A 13292-nucleotide genomic window follows, 5' to 3' on the forward strand; every position below is an offset into this window, starting at 1 on the left:
TGTGGTGTCTGAGTCTGGATGCAGGCAGTCCTCGCCCTCTGCTGCTCTGCACACCATGGCCCTGCATGGTCCCTGAATTCACATAGCAGCTGCATCTTCTTTTGCAGTAGTTGAACCTTTTTTTGCTTCTCTTACTCTTATGGGTTCCTGGAAGATTTCCCATCTTTATTTTCCCCTGCATTCCATGCCTGCGTATTTTTTGTTATGCAACACTAAGTGTCAGGGACAACAGTGTGAGAAGCTGGAACTTGAATAAATGTTCCATGATCTTGCAGGAAACCTTTTCCTCTGATTAAGCTGAAAAGTATAGATTTGATTAGTGATTTTTTTTTTTTTTTTAATTTCACAATCATATTCAGGGATTAATTGAAACTGGCAGGATTGCTGCTGTAGTTATTTTTTAATGTGAAGTTTATTATGACATATAGAGATGACAAGAAAATTGAAACCACATGATGGTACAGGGCATGTACACAGCATGTACAGAATCTCAGTTGGTAAACTGGAATGTTATTGCTGAGTTCAGCACAAAGTGCTATTCTCATCAGAGTCTGGACTCCTGGCAATGTTGAATACCTGCCTTTTAGTATGTCTGCTGCATGTAATACTTCAAACCACCAAACACAGAGTGGTTACAGATTTGGATATAAAATGTGTTATGTTTAACAAAGAACTATAGCATGATACTGGAGGCAGACTTTGAAATAATATTTTGTTCGGATTTCTTTGTTATACTGTGGACTTACAGGTCTCTTACACATCTTAAAGTAAAACATGTTGAGGTTTTTGAGAAGGTTTAATTCAACGGCATTTATTTTATTTAAAACAAACTACCTATTGGGTCAGGCAGTACATTATATTATTAAAATCTGAGTATTAAACTGTTAGTACAAGACAGTTTATTCATGTCAGATAGAAATTAACTTACTGTGGAAACTAACTAAACATTTCTGACCAAGGCATAAGTTTCATCAGCTCTAGATTCTCCTTGTTACAAATTCTCATTTCCTTTTTTGACTGGCTGTGTTGGAATAACTGCTTCAGTGATGACAGGTGACACTCATCTGATGACCAGTGCAGGTCCAGCCTCTCCTGTGGCCACACCTGCCGTGAGCTTTCAGAAAGTACCATGGCAAAGCCACCACTGTCTGGGTGTCTGCAGAGCTGTCAGGGTGGTGCTTGCTCTCTCCAGTAAGGGTTAACTGGATTGACAAGTACTGGTGAACCTGTTTGCAGGCAGGCATTGCTCCAGCTGTGGTCACTACATTAGACGTGAGAGTATGGGTATAAGAAAAAGCTGAATGTGACATCAAATCATGGAAGTGGAAAAAATTGCATTATGATGATAATGTGAAGTACAATGTTTAATGTTAATTGAGGGACCTTGGGATATCAGTGCTGTGAAATGCATTTACACTAAATAATTACCAGAGTTATTTCTACAGTTTTTCTTCCAATATAACGTTAGAGCCTGTCTCTCCTGTTTTGCAAGGGTGGTTTTTTTTTCACTGGTGGAATCTGACCAGAATTGAATAGTAAAATATATCTGTATTCACATTATTTATTAACAGACAGCAAATTGCTCATTGTACCAGAAAATGAATGCTACTTGTGTGTATCCCCCTTCCCATGGTGCTCATTCTCATTTCCCGTATTGCATTGACATTTTTAATTGCATCTATGCTTTGGAAAAATCTCATGACAATTTTCCTCTTTATTTGTTTTCTTGTATTATCCTATGCATGTGCTTGATGACCTTTCTTTCAAATAATTTTTACTTTTCTCTTTTGTTTCTCATTTCTTTTCCTCATTTGCCTGAATTCCTGCTTCTTCCCTACTCCCCAACCTCTCCTGATTGATGCTTATTCTCCCCGGCATATTCCAGTTCTCTGCCTCTGAAAGCTTCAAAGAATGACAAATCAAGAAGTTTGAAAAAAATCTCTCGGTAAGAATGAAAACAAGATGACGTACTTCATTGTCTCTACACTTAGCTCATCTCCATTGTAAGCTGCTGTTTCAGCTGTAATCTAGGAATTCATACCGTGGGGCACTGGGAAACGGTACCTTTTCTACCTGAGTGTGTTTAACTTTACACTGTTGGAAAGTAAATATTTTCACTTGTTAAGATTAAGAATTGGACACAGAATCCTGCATTTGCCAAGATGCTACTTTGAAATGTCACTCTGCTGAAAATGTAAGGGTGTTAAAGCCTCTTGGAGTAAGCTAAGACCAGCTTTAGACTCTTCAAAGGGTGCTCCTTTTCTTCTTTGAAGAAAACTCCATTTTAGAATCTGTAGAAATCTTTAGCATTTGTGTCACTTTTCATAATCGATACTTTTAGGCTCTTCTGTCAGGTAGGTGGCCTTCTGGCTGTGCCTATGAATACTTAGAGGTCATATTAATAATTTAGTGGTCAAAAAGTAGAAAAATTGATTCCCTGTGTAAGTCCCGAAATTCTTTGCTAAAAAATGGCAGCTTCCCTGAGCTGTTAGGGTTGGTTCCTTAGGACCATGTGATGACTAATGGATCTAGAGCAGCTTTTCATCACACATAGGACAAATTGGATGGTTAAATGCTTTTGAGAAAGCACAAAGCTGTGGGGAGAGATGACCGCTGCCTAAACCTTGTGGAGGCTGATACCTAGCAGTGGACTTGGATATTGTTTGAAACACCTGTTGCTCCCAAAAAGAATAATAAATCCTGGCTAGTTTTGTGCCCAGCTCCATCCAGCTGTATCCCCAGGCACCTCTGTGGTGCAGTGTCCTCTTACAGCCAGGCAGAAACATTATAAACCAGAATGAGACCTTTGGCCTTTCCAGTGGGACTGCTGTGGGACTTCTGAGACAAGCACATAGCTCCATGACAGCTCTAGTGCTGTTTTTGTGTCCTGCATCTTGTTCTGGATGTCTTTAGCACCTTACATCAGACAGGAGCTCCTAAAGCTGAGAAGATTGGGCACTTTCTCATTCTGAAGTGCTCTCAATTGTGTGCTGAATTAATAGTTGTTTTGTCAGAGTTTGTGGCTGCCTCAGCCAGATATATATTATAGGTATAGTCTGATTATAAAAGAGGCAGCAGTTTGCTCACAAGGCATTTTTCCATGCATACATGATCGTAAATGGGCTGTTTGTTCTGCCCAGGTGTAGTTGGCAAAGCAGCAGGCACAGCCTCCTCATAACAGGTGTGAGGTGCCAGACAATGTGAGAGAGAAATGTCTTCCTAACAAGAATATGAGATGGATAGTGATGATGGGGAGGAGTTGGCCCTGCCACATCTCAATGAGTTGACTTTCTGTACTGTGGGGTACTTACAGGATATTTCAGTTTTTGTGATGGGATGTAAGCTTTAGAAAGCCTTTTCCAGCCACAGGGTTGTTGACAGGGTTATTAGTTCATCTCACACATGTGCACCAAGTGGACAAATATTTCCAGTAACAGAGAAAAAGCACACTCCTTTAAGGATTTTCTTTTTTTTTCTTTTTTTTTTTTTTTTTTTAAATCTGTCTATAGAGAGACAGTAGGTGTAGACTCTTGAATTTTGTATGAATGTGTTAATGTAATTTGTTAAAACCACCCTTTGTATCTAATTATGTGTATTAACACTGGACTAGGTAGGACTGGATGGTATGTAGGAGTAGAAATACACTAGAAATAGAAATTAATGAACTTGGATGACTTAATTTCTGTAAGGATTCTAAACTCTTAACATTGTGGAGGGTTAAGTTGACAGGGGCTTAAACCATAACTGTACCGTTCTGTTGTTAAATGTGTTCTTCGTATGTTACAGAGAGTTCATCAATTACATGAAGCGATCCAGAACCTTTTATGCCTCTATAGCAGAAAGGCTGTGTGATGGAGACCTGGTGATGAGAGACAGCTCGACCTGCTGGAATGGAGAGGATGTTGTAGAAAGGTAAAGTTACAAGTAAAACTTTTCCTTAATGGTAAAAGGTGACTTAATATCCTTCCGATGGTTCAGAAACGTTGTGAGACATTGTAGTCATCAACTGTCTCTTGCATAGTGAACTTGATGCTTAATTGAGCAAGAGTTTTGCTAAAATAGAAGGTTGTTAATACTGAGTTTTAGGTATCTGTATTAGATATAGCAGAACACTGTCTTGAAGGGCTGCTTTGAAGAGTTCCTTTCTTTCACTGTAGCAAGGCAGCTCTTGGTCTGTAGAGAGATCTTACCCTCTGAAGGTAGGAGTAGTTACATTTATACTGTCTTAAAACTACATTCAGCCCTCTGAAGGCAACTGCGAGGCTCATGTGGCTTCTGGTGAAAATGAGTTTGACGCCCCTCCTCTAAAGCATGATTAGCAGGCATGGCTAACTGGAGGTCATTAGTGCAGAGCTGAACATCATGTTTGGTCATAATTAAAAAATGTGTAGATCTTCTTCCAGAGGTGTCACAAAACTATAGTGACTGGACCGTTATTTTCTTAAAGGATTTCCCTGCTATTTATTTTCAAAATTTCTGGCATAGCATTTTGAATAAGTGGTGGTTTTGGAGTTGTCCAGCACCCTTACCAGAGCATGTTATGCAGGAAAACTTATAAAATAACAGTTAAATGCGCTGTTCCATCTGGATAGAGACAGCTAGAAGCTCTGTAGGGTGAAAAGAGATTTCTAGTTTGTCAGCTAAATTTCTTCCTCTCTGTATTTTATCAGAGTCTTTCCCATTACCCTTTAGAATCCAAAATGGAAAATAAACTTGCACTCTCCATGAGCTGAACTTTTTGCTGTCATTTCTCTTACCATGTGTAATAGGAGACAACGTTGCCCTGAGGAGAAAGAGGTGTTCAGAATACAACTGTATCTATTGCCATCACTGTCAAAGTATACATCAGTTTTTGCAGTGAGAGCTGGTTGGAAGTGTGCCAGTGAATGTTTTCCAAAAATGTCTTTTTGTCAAAACAGAGACATCCATGGAATTGTGTTGGCTTTCCTGATGTTTCTTATTGAGGTGTATTTTGTGGTCTATAGCAGTTCTAAAAGATCAAGTTCTAGCATTCTGTTTTCTTGCTTTAAAACAATTTTCATAATTGAAAATTGTTTTGTAGGAAATTATTAATAGTTCCAATGTGGAACAGAGAGAGGTTACAATTATAGGCTGTCCCGTTAAATGGAGTTCTGGTTCCCACACAGCTCTGCTTAGATTTCTTATGTGTAAATAACTTCAATTTAATTACGTCTGAGATATTCAGATATAAATACATCATGTCTAACACATTCAGAGGGAACTTTGAAGGTTAATATTTCAGTACATACTGGCATTACAAATGTAGAAGCACATATTTGAAGATTTAGCAACAATGAGTATTCTAGATATTAATGCATACTGATTTTAATACTGATGAAAGTTTTTACAGTGAAAGTTAATGAAAAGGAAGTGGGGAGAAAATAAGCATTTCTAATCGGTATTTCCATTTCATAGTACCTTTTGCTGGTAATGTGTTTCTGGATACACAGCTTTTAGGACAAATGGATTTCTGGCCAAAAGAAAAACCAGCAAAACCATTTTGTCAACTCTCTGAATAGAAAATTAAATCAAAATTTTTTTTTGTTTGTTTTTTAGAAAGGCTGCTTAAATTGCCGATATGCATGTTTTAGAAAGGCATGAAGGGAAAAGCTGTTGGTTTTTCCTTTGTCAGTCTGTAACTTTCCCAGAGCTGGAAATATGTGGAGAAGTTTCAGGTTTAAAAATGGTAGGAAGCTGGGAAAAGCTGGGAAAAGTACAAAGGAAAACACCAAGACCTGTCATAATTTTAATTAAAAAGCAAAAACAAACAAAAGAAAGCTACATGCCAATAACGACATCAACAAAAAAAAAAACCTGCCACCAAACCCTGAAATATTTATAGTTAACAAATTAAATGGGCAGGTTGGAAAATAAAAGTTCAAATTCACATGTTTAATCAGACAGCAATATGTCTATATTTGTGAGTTCCATCGTAGTATTGATTGCCTTAAAAGGTGGAGAGTTTCCGGGCAGCCGGCGCTGCCAGCGATGCTGCACAGACGTGGCTCCTGCTTGCTGGCAAATTTTGCCCCTTTCATCATCTGTTTTATAGGCTGCTGTTGTCATCAGCTCTCCCTACATGAGAAATAAACCTGTCCTGGTGGTGCCTGAAGATGCATTTCTCTTTGCTCTTTCTGCTTTCCCCAGAGACCAGAGGATTAAATGTCAGCAGTAGTAAACAGCTCTGAACTCAAAATAGAGCCTTATTCTTAGCTCTGTGTCAGAAAATAGATCTCCCCAATTAATCTAGTGGATCTCTTGTGAACCTGAGTTTAAGGTTACTCAGGCTGTGGAATTGGAAAAAGCTGCGGTTCCTGTTTCCTTGATGCTTCTTTCATTTCACAATGCTATTTGAAAGCTGGTCAATATTTACACTGCATGCTAATTGACATGCAAGCTCTTTAAGAAAAACAAACTTAACCTTTAAAAACAATTCGGCACACAAATACAACCTGGAACAATATGAAATTATTACTCAGAAGTGGGGGTTGTGCATTCAGTTAGTGGAGAGGGCACTTGAGGTTGGTCAGAGGATCTGACAACTTTTTACTTTATTATAATTCATTATAATTAAGACATTGCAAACTACTGAAATGTAGTTACAAGTGCAAACAGGTTGTGTACTACTGAGTTTAAAGCATGCTGTTTCTGCTGTAGTCATATCTGCTCTGCAGCCCAGTTTCCCCATTTTGGGTAATCCCATTTTTTAAATTAAATGGAAAAAAAACCCACAACTCTCCCTATTGCTGAAAAATCTACAGCTTTAGGAGAAACTAAGAATTTATGACCATATGTGTAATATTTTCAAATATGGAAATACTGGGAAAGGAGTCAAAGAGGGGAAGAATCCTTTTCCCTATTGTTAGGGTTCTTCTTTCCTCATTTGTAACAAGTAAAGCACTTTTGGACATGTGGCTGGTGGTCCCATCAAATCCCTGTGAACTGCTGTCATTGTTTTTACTCTTAACTAAAGATTTGTGCAGATAGGTAGTATCTATAACCAGGAATTAGAACTAGCACCAGAAACAACAGATGTAAGTATGCTTTTAGCCACTGTAGTATTTGTTATTTTCCTGTCTATTTACCCTTTTTTTCCATCTGTCAGGCTTAACAGTTGTTGAGCTCTAACCAAGTTGGAATCTCTATATAGCTGTTGGATCAGAAGATCAGATTTAGCTTTATTTGGAGTGGGGAAAGAAAAACAGTTGTGAAAATGACTGAAGGGAGTTTTGTGTTTGCTTGCCTCTCAGTTTCAAGCGGAAATTTTCTGAGTTTCTGAATGAATTGTGTGTGTGGTTGTTTCTGTTGGTGTGTGGGTTTGTGTGTTTTTTGTCTTCGTGACAGTTAGTTTGATCTGAAATAGTCTTAATGATGTTAGAAGTAGTAGAATCTGCTGGTCAGATGCAGGTTTCCATTGCACAGGTACAGCCCCATAACCTTTCCCAATGTGTCTCTTTAGGTGTGTGTGAGTGGATTTTATGTGGAAGGGGTAGCGCATTAAAACCTTTGAGATGTGCTACAGTCTTCGTTTTCATTTCTACAAATCTGCTTTGGTTTTGTAGTGCTATGAGGAGTAAAAGGTAGTAAAAATGCATTCCTATCAATGAATTATACAGGTTTGACATGTAGTACTCTGATTTGGTATGGAGGGACCGAGGGAGATTCTTTTACATCAACTGCTTTTCAGATCAGAAACACTTTCTCAGGAAATTTCAAGTGTAACATTTTGGGGTTAAAAACTTGCATATAAAAATGGCTTTTAAACCAGATCACTGGAAATACAAGAGAAGTATGCTTTGTAACACCCAGTAGGAACCCACACTTCTTTTCCTTCCTTCTCTCTTTTTTTAGTTCTTCAGTTGTTTTTCTTGGAATTTTGCAATAAGTGGAGGGATTAGGGGACACCTGTCCACAGGCTTGAGCTCTCGGGCCCTGTGCTAGTTTGCTGAGAAAGGAATTGGCAAATCACAGTGAATTCCTTTTCTCAAAATGTTTTCCTTTAGAGATTTTCAGTTTTTATTAGTTTAGCACTTTCACTGTTCCTTTTCTCATTTCCTTAGGTTCTAGCAAGCAGCCATCTGGATATGGAAAACAGAGGTAATCATTTAGCCTTAGTGTTCTTAAAAAGCATTTAGCTTCTGTTATCCTTGTGCCATCAGTGTAAACAATGTCTGGAGATATACTCCTTACTGTAAGTTGTAAAATGCTATATATTTTTGCAGTATTTTCCAGTTTTTAGGGTGTTTTCCAGGACTTGCACTGTTTTTGTTGGTGGGCTTTTTGTTTGGGGTTCTTTTTTATCTTATGGAATAAACCAAATACACTGTGGCTTAAGATGTACCTTTGCCTGAGCTTACCCTTCCAAGTGATGCAGAGCTCTGACAGACTTTGAATGGCATATTATGTGTCCTTCTGTCAGGGTGCATGAGGGATGAGCATTAAAAGTTCACTGCCATGCAAGCATGTAAATGTTAATAAGGCTGCTAATTACCTCCTGCACATCCCAAATCAACCATAGGGAGGAGAGAGATGGCAATGCTTAATAGCTAGCCCACCCCACCACATGTAAACTCATCGTTTGGCCAGGGCACTCCAGTTCAGGGACTTTCTGCTGCCACATGCAGTAGCAAGCAAGATAAGCTGTCGGATGCATTGAGAGACACAGCAACCTGCATTATTTTCTGTTTTTACAAGGTGAGAGCAATTATATTTTAAATGCAGAGCATTATGCACAGAATGAGATTATAACTGGTTTTACCCCCAGTCACTAACCTGTAGTACTTAGATAAAATACCTATAATATGAATAGTGCCACCACAGAGGACTGTACTGGTTCTTAAGAGATGCTCACAAAGCAAAATCTATTTAGCTAAGAAAATAAAAGCCTCAATAAGGATATAATATTTGTCCTTTGTGTTTCTAATAGAAATAAATTCAATTTCAGTTCAGTTTTAGAGAGAATTTCTTAAAGAGGTGTTAGGCAGATTTCAGTTATGAACAGAAAATGAGGTCCAAATGAATTTGTAATATATTGTGAAAGTAAGGCTGTTTCAGTGCATTTCATCAGTACTAGCAAACAGAAGAATAATTGGTTAGCACTGGAAGTTTTGTATGTATGTAACCCATATCAAGTGATTTCTTAAGAAAGGGAAGCACATAAATTCTTCTAACAAGATGTATTCAATCTGCAAAAGTAATTGAAATGTCATCTAGTAACACCTAGATGGTTTTTCTTCTGCAAGATCACAGAGGCAAACATAGTAAGCTGATCGTAATTGAAGCAATTGCACGTTTAATGCCAGAAAGGATGTCACTAAAACATCTCCCAGGGCGTTATGGGAATATACATATGTAAAAAGGAATATTTTCTGTGGTGATTCGAGATCAGTGCCGTGTAGGATCCTGTGGTTGGATTCCTCTTCTGCTTCTAGTTCTGGCTCTATAAAAATAATGAGCTGTTACATCTTTAATCACGTGGGAGACAAGAGGGGACTGTCTTTCTAACAATGAACAGACATGTTGTTACGCCTTTAAATAGTTTGCAGAAACCTCCTTAGCCATATATGTTTGATAACAGTATCACTCTAAAACACAGAATGGGGAAAAAAATGGAATTAGGAAAACTGCTTCCTGCTTGTAAAATTGTACCTAATGAATTTCAGTGCTGTAAATACTTTTTGAACACATGGACAACAGGAAGGGGTGATTACCTTGAAAGCTGTTGCTCATCAGACTTCTCCAGCTGTTGAGATGACTATATAGTTTACCATTGATTACCACAGTAGTTATTTTTCTCCACAAATTGGAAAGATGCGTTTACATCTGTAGTCAAGGGCCATTTCTAATGTTTCACAAGACTAAGCTGTCAGGCACAGGCTTTCGGTCTTAATTTTCTGTTCAGTCAAAAGGATACCTATTATGTTTTGGGGTCCATCTGCTGTGATGTGTTGAAGGACCAGGATACATAGCTGAAAAGTGGTCGTGAAATACCTCCTCTGCTGGAAAAGAGCCATCAAGTGTGTCCCACAGTGGTTGGACTTTGTAGTGAGACCTGGTACCTTTTGAATTCCAGAGAGAACTTTGTAAAAAGCAAAGACTGCCCCTAAAGAACCCTTTGCAACTGTGATGCTGCAGCCTATGGGTGCAGCTCTGTGAGTTCAGGTTTTGCTGTGTGACTATGCATGTGGTGTGGATATGAGCAACAACACCCTAAAGTACAGGCCATATGCTGAAAACAGGTATTGTTTTACACACTGCATAGATACACAACCTACTCTCTTTATGCTGTAAAAGAGACTTTTACAAGCGTAATATGATTAATTTTAGTAGCAAGCCCAACCTCTTTTTCCCCTCCGCTGTGCAGCCAGCCACTGGAAGGAAGGAATAGACATCTGCAGCCTTGTATTAAAACTGCTTCTTCTGGTGCTTCAGTGCGTTTATTTAAGGATTTTCTGTTAGGTAGTGGAATCCTGACTAAATGAGGAAAGAATTATTTGCCCCTGGATTGTATAACTTCTGAAAATTAAGGTTTGGGTTTGCAAATATGAACTGAAGTTCTGTTGTTGAGGAAAGACTTACTAGTTTGGTCTGAAATGTAATAAATTTTTTATGGTTTTGACCAGAAATTGTGTTTTTTGGTGAGGTTTTCTGTTAGGAATATAGACTAAGTCCTCTCCCTCTTCACCACAAACTTTGCGAAGCTCAATGTATGTCTTCCTATGACCCACACTGAGAAAGTGTGTAAAGAACTGTGAGAAGTCAGTGATGTCTGCACATGGTAGCTGCCTCATGAATACCTGTGCAGACCATTTGGCTGGATGTGGTCTGCACTGATCTTTGCAATTGAAACTGATAAGTCTGTATCCTATAAGACTTTATTTTTATTTTTTTTTTTTTTTTAATGCAGTGATCAAGGAAAGACAGTGTTAAGGATTTCAGTCCTGGAAACTAAATTTACCCTGATGTGAAGTAGTTTTCTGGATGGACTGACAGTGCCTCCATGCCCACTGCATGCCCACCTGCTCATTGGAAACAGTTCTTTTTTTCTGTAATCACACTCCTGTCGTTCTTGCAGTGGGAATGGTATGCTTTCTCCTTACTAGTTAATACTTTTACTTATATATGTCCAAGTAATTTGGTGATGGCTCAAGTCAGTATTTGAAAAACAATTCCTCTAAATACAAATAGAGATTTGACTTGCAAAGGCCTCTTCTTAATGTCTTAATATTAAGTATTTGTCTCAGATTGAGGGAATTGGGTACAAATAATGCTGGCTTTCAACATTTATTGGGGGACACTTATGGGTTTGGTATCTACTTAGTGATTTATTTCTTTTGATTTAAATATTGTGGGGTAGGACTTTGAGCGGAATACGCAGAAAGATAAATCTTGTTATAGTCATCTAGGTTGCTCCATTGGGGCAGTATTTTGCAGATGCAACATGTAACAGGGGCTAATTTAATACTGTCATAGTATCTCTTTTATTTTAGACATTTTGGGATGCTCTTTATTGAAGAGTAATAAAAAAGGCAGGCATTCTTTCTGTTGTGTGCTATTTTTCCTATTTTTTTTTTTTCTTCAGAAGGAAAGAACAGCCCTTACTTAGAAAACTGAAACTTTCCAATTAGAATAGTACAGTAATAATATGGTAGTGTTCCAATCATTGAAAGTCTTCTAACAAAAACAATCCAGGCATGGTTAAAGTCTATGGAAATCATCCAAGATAAAGTTTATTTTCTTGTGCATAGTCCAACATAATGACTTTCTACACATTCCTATTAGAAAATGTCACAGTCAAAGTCCCCTTGAAAAGGCAGAAAGTTACATCTGATCCTTCAGTCTGTCTTAGCCAATGATTCTTCCGATAGAGAAGTAAAATTCATTTTATTTCATTTGTAATGGGTACATTAAGTTTCTTGTTGATAGTGGTGTATTAATATCTGATCTTAGCCTAGAGATATTAGACTGAAAATGGATTCTTCAGAGTATCCGTTAAATGAGATATCAGTAAGAATGCTTAAAATACTCATATACCGTCTCCTTTTCCCTGAAACTATAGGGTAGAGTCGCAAGTCTGGTCCCTTTGTCTGTTGGATGAAAATGGATAACATGTGATATTTGATTTTTGGCATTACTCAGAACATTGAATATCTGTGCTGTGCCAGAGCACACCACTTTTCTGAGCAGCGTTCAATTTAATATGAAGAATTATAAATTCCCAGACCAATCCCTACAAAATCTTACTATTGCTTTGTACTACCAGAATGGCTGTATCTAAAAGAATTTGCTCTACCAATTGTAGTGTTTTGTTTAAGTGTTAGAATGTTTTGTCTTGATGGGTGTGAGAAAAATACCAGCAGGTATACATAAAAATATTTTTGACATTATTTCAAGAAGAAATTGAAGATGTAAAATTAACAATGTGTTAAAAAATATTATTTGGAGGTGAATTTTCCCATTCTCCCTTACTAGTCCTGTGTCCCAGCAGTGATGAAAACAGCATTTGTAGACTATACACAATATAAGCAGCTCAACGGAAAAAAGCCCCATTCAATTATTTGGACTTTGAAGTAGGCATTTAGGAATCAGTCACTGTTTTAATACAGCCTATCAAATAAGATAATAAATCTTAATTTTTCAAACAAAAGTGCATACTTTGAGAAAAGCGTTACTGTGATAAAACCTGCAGGTGCTTCAATTAAAATATTTTAGTGGAAATGCAAAAAATCTCTACTTGATAGCAAAGCTGTTGTCAGCCTGCTTGGGTTGTTCCCTCTGGAGGTGTGAATAGTTACCGTGCTCTGTAACAGCTCCCAGCCCTGCTCTCCCCTGGCTGCGTTGTTCAAATACTCAGTTGTGCGTTGGTCAGAGCAGCCGATGCTCTTCCTCGCACACTGTCACCATTCTGACATCACAAAGCTGTCCTGCATGTGGCCATGGTACCTCACTTCAGCCACCGCTGCAGCAGCAGCCACAGCCGCGGAGATCTCAGAGGTCAGGAGAATTGTTCACTCTGTGGGCACGTGAGTCACTGTTGGACCGAATTAGATCTGTGTTGAACTAAATCCATATGGCAGTTTGATCCAGGATTTACTGTGCTGCAACGATCTTCCTGGAAATTGTCACTAAGGTAGATTAGGTCTTCACATTGGTTTTGTGTTACAGGTACTTTGTATTTGGAGGATAGGTTAGAAGTCTTTCTAGTACTATCCAAACCTGAATGTCAAAAAAACATAACATGATCTCTGTTTTGCTGGTTTCCATTCCCTGTG

General features: G+C 38.2%; 1 protein-coding gene across 2 annotated transcripts in view; it reads left to right on the top strand.

Moving 5' to 3' along the window:
- Nucleotides 1-13292, top strand: part of LOC309441874 (glypican-5-like) — a 348781-nt gene that overhangs the window by 124554 nt on the left and 210935 nt on the right. The window contains exons 5-6 of one of the 2 annotated variants that reach the window (XM_082057076.1): nucleotides 1886-1945; nucleotides 3787-3912. In XM_082057076.1, the coding sequence (XP_081913202.1) occupies nucleotides 1886-1945; nucleotides 3787-3912 (186 nt within the window). The remainder of the gene's footprint in view (nucleotides 1-1885; nucleotides 1946-3786; nucleotides 3913-13292) is intronic. The other variant, XM_082057077.1, reaches the window with a different exon arrangement.

This window comes from Streptopelia decaocto, assembly GCF_964273445.1.
Source record: "Streptopelia decaocto genome assembly, chromosome: 6".
Classification (NCBI taxonomy): Eukaryota; Metazoa; Chordata; class Aves; order Columbiformes; family Columbidae; genus Streptopelia; species Streptopelia decaocto.